General features: G+C 43.5%; 1 protein-coding gene and 1 long non-coding RNA gene across 2 annotated transcripts in view; both read right to left on the reverse strand.

Moving 5' to 3' along the window:
- CC2D2B (coiled-coil and C2 domain containing 2B) overlaps window positions 1-5,127 on the reverse strand; it is a 57,621-nt gene extending 52,494 nt beyond the window's left edge. Inside the window, 3 exon segments of the mRNA XM_077350233.1 lie at window positions 3,864-3,956; window positions 4,866-4,940; window positions 5,014-5,127. Of these exon segments, the coding sequence (XP_077206348.1) occupies window positions 3,864-3,956; window positions 4,866-4,940; window positions 5,014-5,127 (282 nt within the window).
- Window positions 5,128-7,043: 1,916 nt separating this feature from the next.
- LOC143843711 (uncharacterized) lies at window positions 7,044-15,693 on the reverse strand. Its single transcript, XR_013233665.1, has 5 exons — window positions 15,522-15,693; window positions 13,384-13,426; window positions 10,676-10,741; window positions 8,888-8,957; window positions 7,044-7,172 (listed from the first exon to the last, which is right to left on the reverse strand). It is a non-coding gene; the product is annotated as an uncharacterized LOC143843711 (long non-coding RNA).
- Between the last annotated feature and the right edge of the window lie 123 nt (window positions 15,694-15,816).

Raw genomic sequence — 15,816 nt, forward strand, 5'->3', positions numbered from 1 at the left:
TAGAGGACCATGCCCCAAATCCTATGAGAACTTTAAACAGTTCCTGGGTAGACTTTCCATTTGTCTCTTTGGGAACAAATATCAATGCTCACAGGATAATTTCCTTTGAAGAAGTCAGAGGACATTTTGATTTGCCTACATTTGAAATCCTATGTCCTTTTGTGTGCAAGAGGGAAGTAAGCCTGCAAAACTCAGTGGGACACATTGTCACAGGATTGCACATTTCAGTCTGCAAATGCTGTTTCACAATGGCCACAAAAATAAAGTTCTTTGTGTCCTTAACTGCTTAAGGAAAATTCTAATGCAGATGAAATATCGCAAATGGGTCTGCTGTTCCCTGGGCTGCTGTTCTCTGTACATTTTGATGCACGATCCAGTGCACGCATGGGACGAGGCCCAAAATCATGCTGCTTGTGGACCCTCTCCTTCACCATGCCCACCATCTCTAAGTTGCCACCCTTCGGCAGCCTCCTAGACCAGGCTCGAGCAATCTTAAAGGGAAAAAAGAGCCATTTTAGGGAAGTTATCTTTTTCTCCCGCCCTTAGAAATAGAACAGATTTGACCAGGTGTTACAACTAATTGCTTAAAATAACAAAATACTTTCCAGAAACAGTAAGTTGCAGCAAAATGGCTCCAATTAACTGATAAGACCAAGGCTGTGGGAACAAACAGGAAAGCGTTTCAGAAAACATCCTACTTGTAAAATCTAGTCCAAAAGTAAGAAAATGATAAGCCCTTTCTTCTGAAGTATGCTTAGTTAATGGCTACTGTGGGAGGAACAGAAAACAAGTCAAGGACATGGAGATTCTCTTCACCCAAGATAATAAGGCACCAAAGTAACCTGACAGAACTTGTGTAGTCACAGCTAAAGACCTCAGGAGTCATATATACCTTCAAGATCATCTTCACCTTTCCCTTGGACGGCAAATGTTGGCTTGAATGTTCCTAACCTTTCTTAATAAATTAGATTCTCTCATCTTGTCCTATTTAAATGTGTCAATAAAAATGAATTCTTGCTCTCTATACTCTCCCCTCCCACCAGCAACACTGTGCCTTCCTCCCCTGATAAAAGAAGTTCACAGCTTGGATCCTGCTGCTTTCCACAGTAACTCGCAGTTGGATGCCAAAGACCTTGGGAGAGGTGAATTCCACTTCTGTAGCTTTTCATATGCTTTCCATGAAAACTACAGCCAAATTAGAAGAGATAAAGGAAACACATGAACAATCTCTTGATTCCCCCCCTGAACTGAAATGCAGCCGTGGATAGCCAGCCATTTTAATCAAAGTAGTGAAACCAAGATAGCTGATTGATAGTAATATCACAGTTAGGGCTGCCAACTGATGAGTGGAGACTGGAGATTCTACAGAATAACAATGAATCTCCAGGTTAGAGAAAATGGCTGCTTTGGAGGGTGAAATCTATGGCATTTTACCCTGATGAGCTCTCACCTTCCCCCTCCCTGCCCCCCCCAAATCTCCAGGAATTTTCCAACCTGGAGCTGGCAACCCTAAGTTACTACATGCTTTCTCCATATATAAAGGTTTTGGTCCCAAAAAAAGTATTTTAGATGTGCACACTAGGGTATGGTACACATTGCTAGAGTTTCTTTTGAATTTTTCTCAACAGCAGCCCTCCACTCACAGAGATGCCCATGCTACGCTTGGTGTAGTGGTTAAGAGCAGTGGCTTCTAATCTGGCCAGCTGGGTGCTACTCCACATGCAGCCAGCTGGGTGATTTTGGGCTCATCATAGCACTGATAAAGTTGTTCTGACTCAGCAGTAATATCAGGGCTCTCTCAGCCTCACCTCTTTCACCAGGCACCTGTTGTGAGGAGAGGAAAAAGAAGGCGATTGTAAGCCGCTTTGAGACTTCTGGTAGAGAAAAGCAGCATATAAGAACCAAGTCTTCTTCTTCTACGTTGTATAGGGCTTCCCTATCACAACAGAAGAAGAGATGGTTCTTATATGTTGCTTGAAGGAGTCTCAAATTAGTTAAAATTGGCATACTAGCCCTTTCTGAGAAGCAGAAAAGCCCTGCATGTCACTATGGGAGGTCTAGTGGCAAGGTGTACCGAACAATAGCTATAAATAGATTAAAATAAAATAATAAAACAATTATTTAAAATGGGGTTAAAATAAACATTTCATTTATTTAGAAACTAGTAATTAAGCCCACTGTAGCTTAAATACGGCGGGCACTAGGGTGGCAAATTGAGTTTGGGGGGGGGTGGCAGTGCGGCCTGGGGGCGGGCGGGCGCGGACCGTAGGCCGTGGGGGGGGGAGACGATCCCACGTCGGCTGGGGGCTCCTGGGGCCGTTTTGGCAGTGCGGGCTCTACCTGAGGCGTCCCAGGCAGTGGTGCGTGGTCGGCGGAGGCAGATCAGCGAAGGGGCAGATGTGCTTGGCGCGGTGTCTCAGGCATTGCGGCTGCGGCCTGTCCCAGCGACAGTGGCTGGCGGCCGAGGCGGTGACTGGGCCGTTGCTGCGGCCAGCGCCATTGGGGGCAGGCGCGCCGTTGCAGGTGCGGCGGCGGACGGCAGCAGCAGCTGGAGGGTTCGCGGGCCGGCGCCAAGCTCCGAGCGGCGGGCGAAGGCGGGTGCAGTGCTCGCGCGGGTGCCAGAGGGGCCAGTGCCACGGGGGAAGGTGGCGCCGGGTCGGTCGCTGTCGCGGCTGTGTCAGGCGGGCGAGCTGCGGTAGGGAGGTGCGTGGGGCGTTGGCGAGGCGGGCCAGGCGTGTTTTGGGGCAGCAGCGGCTCCTTGCATGCAGACAGGCAGCAAGGGTACTTTGCGGGCAGACAGGCAGGCAGAAAATGGCGCTGGTCAGTCAGATGCGGGCGAGTTGGGGGCGAAGCGCCTCCCGATTGGTTAGTCCGGCTCGCGATTGGTCCCTTGCCACCGGACTGACAATCGGAGGGGCCAATCAGCAGGCGCTTCGCTACGATTGTCAGTAATGACAGTATCGGCACCCTTCCTCATCACGGACAGGGCCCTCCTTAGGTGCCCTTACCCGATTATTTAATCCGCTCCGCAGGAGCGGTTTAAAGATAGACAAGAGAAATTTGTTAAAGTTTGAAGATGAAGGACATTTCCTTCCACCATCACTCCACTCTACTTCCACTTTCTCTTGTTTCTCCCCCACCCCTGTCTTGCTGCCTGTCCTCTTACCTATCCAGGCTGTCTGCAGCACCTACTTTTCCCTACCATTTTTTCTGACCCGTTTTATTCTACCCACCCCCCGAAGGGTCCCCATTCTTGCTACCACAGTCTTCCCCTTTACCCCTTCTACTGTCCCCCTCACTTGTTGGACCCCACTTTGGTTGATTCAACTACGCAAAATGATACTCTCTTCCCTCCCCTCCCCCCAATACCTCTGCTGCTGTTATAGTTGAAAGGGGAAATTATTCCCTAATTTTATTTAAATTTGTGTGTGTTTTTCTGCAAACCTCAACTCCCCCCTCCCACGGGGTTATATAAATATCTGCCACAACCCTGCATAAAGCATAAAGCATAAATCCACGGCTACTATATGTGAGAGTAACCACTGCAAATGGTTAATGCAAAAGCTGCCCAAAAAATTAAAGCTCCAGTTGCACAAACAGTGCCTTTACACATGTCAAAAACGCTTATATTAGTTATGACATCATTAATCCAGGAACCTTATGACAGGACTATGTTATTTTGATCTTCGGTTTTTTTTCTATTTCATAAATACATTATGAGCCTCAGACAATAGGAGTTCAATATACATTATTTCATCATTTTCTCTTAAATATAGCAAAAGAATTAATTAAATGTGCAGGAATATGTTTAAACACTGAGACATCTAAGAACATAGTTTTTATGAAGGGAAGAATAGCAATACCTCTTCACTCTCCTGATCTGTCTCTTTTAGCTTTGGACATTCTTCAAACATTGCAGTAAAAAACGTAAAGCCCTCATCTAGTGAGATTCCATGCTAAGGTTGAAAAAAGCCAAGAAATTATCTGTCAGCCCTGCCCTTCTTTTCTTTCATTCCTCGTTTCCACTAATAGCGTCGCCATCCATCTTGGTCTTCAATTCCTTCCCCTTTGTTGTTCTCCAAATGTAATGTCATGATGTAAGAACCCTACTCCTCCTGCCCCATAAAAATCCATGGCTTCCTCTCAGACAAAACTCCAAGCTAAGGCTCACCTCCTAGCGTTGGCAACCGATTCCAAGTCATGTATCATTGTCATTTCTCAGGTCCCTACACTCACTCTGCTTTCTTCTGCATCCACCACAAATTCCTCATACTGACTTTTGAAGCTGGCCATGGTCTTGCCCTAGCATCACTTTTCAGCCCTAATAATATAGTTCTGTCCATAACCTTCAGTTTTCCAACTGCAGCATCCACTGTAATGGGTTTCTGCTAAGTGCAGGTGGGCACATACAATTACATTGGCTTGACTTTATACTGGCCTCTTTTATTCCCCCCATTTCTCTGTTGTTGTCTTTTAAAGTCATTCCCTCTGGCCATAATCAAAATTTAGATCACAAGTTCTGCACAAAGAGAAGGAGCATGACTTGTATACCCACATGCAATAAGCTGGGTGACCTTGGGCTCGCCACAGCACTGATAAGGCTGTTCTGACCGAACAGGAATATCAGTGGGTAGCCACGTTGGTCTGAAGTAGCCCAACAAAACTTACTAATTTGCTACTAATTTTCTTTTGCCTTATATCTGTACTCTTGTGATCTTTGTTTCAATGTCTGAGAAAGTATACATGCACTCAAAAGCTCATGTCTTGAATAAATCTTTGCTGGTCTTAAAGGTGCTATTGGACTCAGATTTCAGAGAAAAAGTTTACTCCCTCACTCAGCAGCCATTTTTATAATTATTTCTTACCTCCTTCATTACTGCAAAGTTCTCTTCTTCAGTATCAAAATGATGTTTCTCAAATAATTTTTCTTCTTCAACGGTCTAGAACAAAGCACATCTTAGTGCACTTTTTCTCATCAAGAAAAAAAAAGGAAGAAGAACAGAGTGCACTTACAGGCTTCCCATATTTTGCAGAGAACTTCTTTCTGAGTTGCTTCAGCCGTTGTGGGAAAGAAGATGAGCCTTCCAAATGGACTGAAGTTTCCACCTTTCATACACACAGACACATGTTTTACCCAATCTTTAAAAGCTTTATTTTATTTATCCGTTTGATTTGATCTGTAGACCACACCTTTCTAGTCAGGCTCGGGATGGTTAACAGCATATATAAACCAGTACATACATGGTTAAAAACATGATCAATTTAAAACTAATTTCAACTTTAAATAATTAAAATAAAGATGCTCCTTGATAAGGGCTTAAATATTCTATATTTCTAATTCATATCCCTAGTTCTGATGGTGGGGAGGTAGAGAGGAGAGGAGGGAAGTCAGTTATTGTGTGCCAATGTTGGCCTCAACCATGTGCCTGGCTGAAGAGCTTCGTTTCCCAGTCCTTTTGGAACCTTGATAGCTCCAATAGGGCCTGGATCTCTAGTGGCAGCTCATTCCACTAGACTGGGATCAAGGCCAAAAAGGTCCTGGTTCTTTTTGAGGACAGTCACACTTCTTTGGGGCCAGGAACCAACAACATTCTGGTAACACCATCACTGATATCCTTGGATCAGCAGTGCTATAGGGCACATAAAGGAGAGAATTGGTACTTCACACTGGAGTCGTCTGAAGTTCAGCCCTTCAAAGATGGAGGTCCAGTGGCTGGATAGGAAGGGACCTTACCCAACCTGGATGGAGTACAGCTGTTGGTAGCTCACTCCACCAGAAACCTGTGTGTGATCCTTGATGCCTCCCTCTCTATGGAGAGGCAAGTCATGAGAGTATTGTGACAGGCCTTTTACCACCTATGCCAAGCTAAGCTAATAGGGCCCTACTAGGTCCCAGAACACCTAGCCACAGTGATCCATGTGATGATCACCTCTAGACTTGACTTCTGCAACTCGCTCTACGCAGGCCTTCCTTTAACCTTGATCTGGAAACTGCAACTGGTCTAGAATGCTGCAGCGAGGATCCTCACAAATATACAGTGGAGATCCCACACCCAGCCTCCACTTCAACATCTCTGCTGGCTCCTGGTTGAATTCTGGAACAGGCTTAAGGTTTTGGTAATCACCTTCAAGGCCATATACAGTCTGAGCTCAGTGTACCTGAGAGACCGTCTCTCTGCCTATACCCCCCAAAGAGCCCTATACTCCACCACTACCAACTGGCTAGTGATCCCCGGCCCCAAATAAGTACACCAGACCTCAACCAGGGCCAGGCCTTCTTGGTCCTGGCCCCCACCTGTTGGAACGAGCTCCCTGAAGACATCAGGGCCCTTCCTGATCTATCACAATTCCAAGGGGCCTGTAAAAGGGAGCTCCTTCACCAGGCATTTGGTTGAGGCCAGCCAACTCAACAACATCTGCTGGTCCCCCAAATACCCCCCTCCATGATCTGAGCTATGCTAACCTCCCACAGGTTCATGTTAAAAGTTGAAAGTTGTTGTTGCACTGCAAATCTGTTGTAGTATTTTGTTATAATCTATTATAATCAATTTTGGAACCACTGTTATGTTTGCTGTCACTAGATTAAGTATACACATGACGTTTTATGTAAACCGCCCTGAGCCTTATGGATGGGTGGTATGAAAATTCAAGAAAATAAAAATAAATAAAATAAATAGCAGCAGTGTGACTGTTCCTCCTCAATAGCGACACTCTGTCCTAGTTTCTAGAGAAAGATCAGCTAACACCCTCCCCCATATCCCCACATCAATGAGGCAATGAGCTAGAAACTCATGGTCTACTATGTCAAATGCTGCCATGAGATTTAACAACACAAGCAGTGCCAACCCACCTTGGTACCAGCTGTATCTTATGGTCATCTGTAAGAGCTACTAGCGCCATCTCTACCCCATGGCCCGGTCGGAAACTGGACTGGAATGCATTCAAGACGGAAGCTTCCCCAGTAATGCTAGATGCAATATCAATCTGACTGCAGCACTTTGCACCAATTGTAGTTTCTGAAACATCTTTGTGAGAAGCCTCCATGTAAAGTAAACTGCAGTAACATCACAGTCTATACTATACAAAAATTACCTTGAAACTCTTAAACTTTCCTCTTACTCTGTCTTGTAATGCTTCAGTTAAACTGCTTTGTTTTTCCATATCACCCACAGCTAGTATTTTATAAGAAAGAGCACAAATTTTAAGAATACATTTCGCAACACAAATATTTTCTTCTAAGTACATTCTGCAATGCAGAGTTCGTTTAGGTATCCAGATATTTTGGTTAGAGAGTTTCTTTTTTGACAATGCATGCTAGCATAATCATATTTTTGCACCAAGCCACCCAAAATAATTCACTACCTAGGAGTAAATTATTAACTGTTGTTGCATGTGCCCTTACTAAATAAAAGTAACAGAGCATTTCTAAATACAACAATTTTCAATGTTTGGGAAATATTTCACTTGAATTAATTTGTTAGTTTTCTTCATCTGAATTACATTAATATGGAATCAAAAAAGAGGAAATAAATGACAATGCTGTCAAATTTAAGCACGCACAGGCCGTTTCTACCCTTATAGTACTGGCTACTCATTTTTCATAACTCTGCAACTAAAAGGGCAGCTGTGTACTTTTAAAAAATGAATGCTGGGAACAAGACCTATATAATATTATAAAAACTATATTAATATATCTATAACCATTTTTAAGCCAGAAAAAAGCCCTCCAGTAGCAGGGGTAAAATGGCAGTCACAGAGGGTGGATCCAAGGAAAGCTATGTTTGGATGCCCCATTTCTGCAGCCAAGGATTTGTTCCGCAGTAGCAATTTCATCTGTAATTGCTACAATTTGTCTGTATAATTTTTTAAAATAAAAATTCTGGAGGACATCATCATCTCTAGGAATGCCAGTTTCAGGTGGGACCTGGGGATCCCCTGGAATTATAGCTCGTCTCCAGACTAAAGAGATCAGTTTCTCTGGAGAAAATGCTTGCTTTGCAAGGTGGATTCCATAGCATTAATAGTCCACTGAAGTCCTTCCCTGCTCCTAATCCCATCCACTTATGTCTCCACTCCAAAGCCTCCAGGCATTTCCCAGTCCACAGAGACAACTCTTTTGCCTACCTGCATTATTTATTCTACCAGTTTTGTGAGTTTTTTTCTAAACTAGATTTGTAGAAAGTTATTTTTTAAATGTAAAATGCAACTGCAACGCCAGGTTGTCAATGTGGACAGCCAAAGTGCAACTGAAGCTGCCCAAGGCTACTTTCCCTTTAAAATCCTTCTCCTCTGAGCCTAACTAGTTACTTCTCATTCTCTTCCAGCTAGCATTTCTTTCAGCATTCATGAATAAATGGCTAACTTGTACGTGGGGTGAAGTGTTATATTTTCAGCAAGTGTTCTTCACTTTTTAAAAATAAATTAGAAATTGCTTTATTAAAATGATAAACAATTAAAAATTTAAATAGAGAGTAACCTGGGATTTTACAACATAAAAATATGTACTAATCCTCCACAAGACCCACTAACTAACTATGCATTTATGAGTGCCATGAGAACAAGTAGTATTTAATTTTGCTATAAAAACACAGACAAAAGGACAAATGAAAAGACACTAGGAGCTTTACTGAACAAGAGTGACTTCCTCGTATACATATAGTAGGATCTGGTTGCAGGAAGAAGGAATTGCAAGATTTTAGAGGAAATACAGTGCTATGTGAAACTTTAATTTTTATTCCCCTTGCAACTTAATGCCAAAAAGGGACCATTCAGCAGTGCAACAGTGTCATCATGTAGGACCACTGTAAGTTTCATGTGTGAAAAGATCCCACAGCTTCATTAATAGGGATAAGGTCTAACTTGGTAAGAAAGGAAAGTAATGAGTTACCTCCATGTGGATTTGGGTCTAAGACTTCATCTGTATGTATTATTCCACCATACATGTCATCTTGTGTTTGCTACCAAAAAGGAAACAAATTGCTAGTAAATTATTAATGCTCTTTTTATAGGGAACCTCATGCCAAGATTATCGAGCCTTTGATTAGAGATTTGCATGCTGAGGATGATGAGGACTGGAATTAAAAACTCCTTATGGGAGATAACGCCCCCACCACCTTCCAGGTTGCAAAGTACTATGCAATTTTAATTTTAAGATCAGACAACTGAATATAGCTGCTGTGTAGTTTTCAATCTATTGGTTGATCTGTTTTATTAACCATTAATATTTATTTTAAGTTTACTGTTTTATCATTTTCTGATGAGGCTGTCAATTGCTGTAATAAAATTCGATTGATTGATAGTAAATTATTAGAACCAAAATAATTTCTCATATTTGTAAGTATCATCTTTAAATGATATAATTCACCAACCTTTTGGGATAGTTTTTCAGAGGAATGGAGAAAACTCTGTCTCTCTACATATAGTATGACTCAAGATGAGCAATGGTTGATAAAACAGGTTATATTTGTGGCAATATTTATTTACTTTATTTATAACCTTGCCAAACTACTAGTGCCCTCCTTGACCCCAGAACACCTAGCCACAATGATACATGTAATGGTCACTTCTAGACTGGATTTCTGCAACTCTCTCTACATGGGCCTAACCTTATCCCTGATCTGGAAACTACAATTGGTCCAGAATGCAATAAACAGGGTTCTCATGGGAACACCATAGAGGGCCCACATCTGGCCCATACTCCAACAGTTTCACTGGTCTTCGTAATCACCTTTAAGGCTATATATGCTCTGGGCCCAGTGTACCTGATGGACTGCCTCTATGCCTATACCCCCCAAGGAACACTACACTAACACCAACCGGCTGTGGCTCCCTGGCTCTGAGGAAGCTCATTTGACCTCAACGAGGGCCAGATGATTTTCTACGCTGGCCCCCACCTGGCGGAATGAGGAAATCCAGGCACTGCCGGAGTTACCACAATTCCACAGGGCCTGCAAAATGGAGTTTTTCCACCAGGCATTTGCTTAAGGCCAATTGATTCAACAACAACTGCTGGGCCCCAGAACCTCCCCCCCTCAGATATCATCATCATCATCATCATCATCATTTATTCGACTTGTATCCCACCATGCATGGCAAACCGTCTCATGGCTGGTTTCATAATAATCCCACATAAAATACAATCCTTATTAAAAACCCACCAAATACAACATGAGGCATACTGCATTGGATAATCTGCAGGGTTGCAGTTGATGTAATAGTTCAGTTATTAGTTATCAATGATGCTATTGTAATTGTCGTTTCCACTGTTATTATTAATTGTTGTAGTTACGGAACCCATATTGTATGTATCTTCTAGTTTTCCCATTCCTTGTAAACCGCCCTGAGCCACAAGGGGAGGGCGGCATGTAACTAACAAAGAAAGAAACAAAAATACTTGCATTAAGAATAACTAATATATTTAGAGTATTTGGTGATTTTAGTAACTGCATTCTGTATCTTTTACATTTTAGACATTTTCATGCCACAACGAAGCATATCATATATACATGTAAGTATCTAGAAGCTGAAATTGGCTACAATAAAAAATGCACATGCTTCCCTTTAAAGATTCACCTAGGAAAGAGCACAGTTGGACACAAGAGACTTCAGGCACAGAAAACAGATTCTGTTTCAGTAAATGTTATAGAATTCTCTAAGGTAATATGTATTAATATACCTTTATTTTTGAGTTTCCTTTCTGTGCTGAGATTTTTTTCCTTGACATATGTTTGCAAACTTCTTTCTGTAAGGAAGAAAACGTTTCAAATTATACACACACACACACGGACTGAGGGTCTGATTCAGTACAGGACAGCTATGATCCATTTCTTACACTGCATTAGCTTAAACTTCCAAATCAATGTCAGCAGTGAAACAATTTTCAGTAGCTCATTCTACCATTAAACTTAAGCTTCCTGTAGTTGTATAATTTATTTAACTCATTTATACCACACCTTTCTCCCTAAAGGGAAACAAAACTGACTTACACCATTCTCTTATCTTCCATTTTATCCTCACAACAACCCTGTGACTTACCAGACTGAGAGTGTATGTCTGGCTCTAGTTCACCCGGCAAACTTTCATGGACCATAGATAAGGTGACCAGAATCCACAGATTGAAAGGTGGGATGGGCCGCCGCTGCCACCGCACCACCGCGGTGGGGGCCCCCTCCCCCCGCCTCCCCCCAACTGGGCTCACCTGCTGCCATGTGAACTCCTCCCGGCCAAGTCCAGGAAGAGCCGCGATCCCAGTCAAGGAAGCTGGTGCTAAGGCCTGAGCGGCCCGAGATGGCCCGGAGCACCAGGCCAAGCAGCCTGCAGACACATGACAGCGCACCGCCTGAGATGTGGTGGGCACGCTGGCTGGGACGAGGGGAAGGGAAACTCCTGCCCCCCTCCGCCCACCACTGGAGCCGCTTCCCCACAGCCCAGCCAGGGCGATGTTGGGCTAATGGGAAGGGAAACCCCTCCCTCCCCTGCCGCCGGAGCCACTTCAACACGGGACGGAGGGAAACTCGGGCGAGACACAAGACTTTTGCACCCAAGGCGTGAATGTCCCACCATTTTCGGGTCACCTGGTCACCTTAACCATTGAGGAGTCAATGGTTTTCTTGATGCTAGTCTGATACTCCTAACCACTATACCACTCTGGCTCTCATTTTGTTTCCTAGAGTGTAAAGGCCTCCAAGACATGACTGTTAACTGTACAAACTAACTTTAAATGAGAAATCTATCCCCCACCAAAAAAAAGGAAACCACTTGTCTAGAGTTTTCTGAATGCATATTGTCTGCACACCAAGAGCCAGCTTGGCGTAATGTTAAGGAGTGCGGACTTCTAATCTGGAAAGCTGGGTTTGATTCTGTGCTCCACCACATTCAACTGCCTGGGTGACCTTGGGCTGCCACAGCACTCATAAAGCTGTTCTGACCAAGCAGTAATATCAGGGCTCTTTCAGCCTCACCTCCCTCACAGGGTATCTGTTGTGGAGAGAGGAAAGGGAAGGTGATTGTAAACCGCTTTGAGACTCCTTCGGTTAGAGAAAAGTGGCATATAAGAACAAATTCTTCTTCTTTTTCTATCATACTGATCCCATCACAGCTAATTGTCCAAAAAAGCTTTGGAGCTTATAAAGCATAGAGGTTAGAATCCCATTTACTTTGGTAGTGCCTATAAACTGAGATATCCACATCTTTAGTGTGAGTTTTGGATACTTCCTTTTGCTCAGCCTGCTTTCCCCCCCAGGGTCACTATCATAAAATTGGGGTAGAGAAAAACCATGCATGCCAATGAGAGGTCCTTAAAGAAAAGATGGAATAAAAGAGATAGAAGTAGCTTATATGAATATAAAGAGGCGGTGGTATTCTGAAATACAAATGAAATTGAAGACTGAAGCTGCCAGGTCCAGAGGGCTGTTGTATCTTTAAGGGCTGCATCAAAGATAAATTCTCCAAGGTGTAGATTAGCTCTTGTGATGCAGCAAAGTATGCCTAGTGAAAATGCACATTTTTATACAAGGCTTAAATGTCCAGAGGCCCTCTTGGTCTCTGGGCCTTACTAGAACTGTTTCTTATAAAGCAATTCATTATCCAAGGGCAATGTATGTTCAGATTACTCAGCAGAGAGCAGAGAGCAGGATAAAACAGCAAATAATGGAATGATATCAGTCTCTCAACAATCGCAAGCAAAGGATCCAAAGGATAGCCTTTTCTTTTGAGTCCGCGACTCGCCCAATGAGCAAGAGAAGACCACGCTATGTCAGCATTGGAAACGCGGGTGACTTGACCAATCAGCAAGAGACAAACATGTCACAACAGCATTGGGGAGGAGCGGGGGGGGGGAGAAATGCCGGTTAATCCGAGTGCCGGGGACATCTACACGTGTATCTTTTGGGTGCATCCGGCGCACTTTAGTGGATATCCCGGAAAATAAGCGCTCCCTGATATTCCGATTAAAAGGTAGGGTCAATGCGGGTCGATGAATGAAGGTTGCAGATGGAAAATTTCCATCGAAGAAAATCAAAATGGAAATCAATTTCAGTGCAGACAATCTGGGAGTGGAATAAAAACTCTGTGTAGTTTACACCCTGGTCTGCAGCCCTCCTGGGAAGAAACCCCAAGCAAGAGAGGCACCCTGGGATGCCCCAGCACAAGAGCCTAACAGATTTGCCACCATAATTTTTACAGCCATTTCTGTGACCTATTCTAAAAAGATTAGTTTTAAAGGGATATGAGATTCATGAGAACCAGGGATCAAAATATTAATGTCTGATTTTCAGAATAACTGCAGCACAATCTTAACCTCTTCAGTCACATAAATCTGACTGCTGTAACAAGTCAGATAATCAGTGAATTTTAAGTAGAAAGTACATTTAAAAAATAACTTGCCTTAGTTGGTTTATCTGTCTCAGATTCCATTTCCTACAGGAGCCTGAATTAAATCAGTCAATATAGAAGTTAGGAAAGAATACAGAATGCCATCAAAATTAGACAAAATATTTCCATCTAAAACATGTATATCAATTTCAGTTTACTCATCAATTCACAAAAATACCCAAGGAGTGGTGACTAGTACTCTGGTGTCTTTTTTGTATTTTGCTATTTAGTGCATTACATGCGCCCATTTTGTGTGCTGAAGCTTCCCATTCATTGATAGAAGCTTTTATTTGTTGTGTCTGTAGACCAAGGACCAAGCTTGAGGTAGGATTGTGGCTTGCAACGAAATTGACCAATGTGCGGCTAGATCCTGTCTGCCAGATCCAGTCAGTTTAAACTGAAACTGACCAATAGCGAGCACTGGCTGGAAGATCCATTGTTTGCTGGTGTATAAATTGGTTTTTTTTGGGGGGGGGGTCAGTTTGCAGCTCAGTTCAGCACTTCTTGTACCATGCTGGCATCATAATATAGAGCTCAAATAATTACTGGTGCCCGTTTCCACCTCTGAACCCACAGATGTAACAGTATTCATGTGGGAACTCTCTCTATAATGTGCATTACAGCACAATCTATGAGATTGCTTTAAAAATGGTATTGTGGGGCCGTGGTTCTTTTTGTATATCTGTGGTTAAGGAGCTTGGGAGGTGAGCTAGCAATGGAGCAGTAGTACACAGGTTCTTGATGTTGTAATCAGCTCACTTTGGGGGGAGAAGTTGTTGTAGTACTAAATGAGTCCAATCTAATGAATTCTTGCTGGTCCCATTTTCACCTTTGCTGTATCACAAGTCTTTTATTTGTAGGTTGTCGATGTCACAGCCTTCATGGAAGCATTTTTGTTTTCTCCAGAAATCAAAGTGAAGACTCCTGATCTGGCTATTTCTGACTTCATTTTTGGTCAGATAGAATACTGCATTTAATATCTGAACTTAAATTGAAGGAAGGGTGTTTATGGCTTTCTATAGACTGCCCCTCATTGTGAAAAGGGGCCTGAGTGCTAACAGAGAGGCCATGGCTTGTAACCACTGACAGACTTGTTCTCCATGAATCTGCTTGATCCCTTTGACCATCAACTACATTCTCTGACAGCACATTCCATTCTCTGTGTAAAATAGTATTTCCTTTTGCCTGTTCTGAACTGTCTACCGGCTTCATTGAATGCCCTCTAGTTCTATTACAGAAGAGGAAGAAAAATTCTCTTTCATTAGCTCTCTCCAAACCACATGTAATTTTATTAACTTCCATCAGGTTCCCTATTAAATCTGTGGGTTCAGAGGTGGACACAGACACTGGAAGTGATTTGAGCTTGTTTAATAACCCTAGCGTAGTACAAGCAGAACTAAGAACTGAACTAAAGGACCCCCAAACAACAACTTATATACACAAGCCACACGAAGGATCTTCCCATCAGTGCGCACTATTGGTCAGTTTCACTTTGACCATTTATGCACTGGAGGTTTCATGCTGGGTTGCAGGCTGGAGTTTTAGTCGTGGCAGGTGGCCCCACCTCTTCCTGCACCCACACGGGGGAGCATTTGGCCCAGTGCACCTCATCTGCCCCCTATTTGTGTTTCTGCACGAGAGTTTGGGCAGTAAAGTGGCCAGTGCATAAACGGTCTTTAAACTGACTGGATCCCGCAGATGGGATCTAGATGGGCATTGGTCAATTTCATGCTGGCTAGCATCCTGCCTCCGATCTCAAGCTTCGGCCAAGAGGACAATATCCTCCCCCCCCCCCCTTGATAATCTCTTTTCCAAAGTGAAGTTCCAGACTCTTCAGCTTTTCCTCAAAGGAGAGGTGCTCCCATCCCCTAATTGTCTTGCTTGCCCGCCTCTTTATTTCCAGCTCTGCAATGCCCCCTTGGAAATACAGTGACCAGAACTGGACACGGAATTCCACTCTTCGCTGGGCTGTTACCATTCCCATCAGTATTGCAAGTAGTTGTGATAGGAAAACAGGAGGACACAAGAGATTTATTTCAATATTGAGCCTTCTGGAGTCACAGTTCAAGTAATACCAGAAGGGGAAACCATTTATAAACAGCCTTCATATCCTAAATGTTCCCTATGACTTTCTAGTACGCATTTCGGACCTTTCCGTCTGCTTGAAGGGAGCTCGAGGTACAGAAATACAGGAGAGGAAGCAACAGGAAGAAGCCACCCAACCCCTCTCCCCCTCGTCTAGGCTTCCATTTTTGACCGCCCTGCCCAGTTTGCCGTTTGGTGCAATGAGCATGCGCGCTGACACCACGCCAGGCCGTCGTTAGCGCCGACTCTTCTCTCGCACGTCCCATAACAAAGGCTTTCTACCGAGCCTGCGCAGAAACAGTGCCGGATTTCTCCTTTACCCAATCGCAGGGGAAGCATCGGGCAAAACAACCTCTTAAG

The sequence above is a fragment of the Paroedura picta genome, chromosome 8, assembly GCF_049243985.1.
Source record: "Paroedura picta isolate Pp20150507F chromosome 8, Ppicta_v3.0, whole genome shotgun sequence".
Lineage (NCBI taxonomy): Eukaryota > Metazoa > Chordata > Lepidosauria > Squamata > Gekkonidae > Paroedura > Paroedura picta.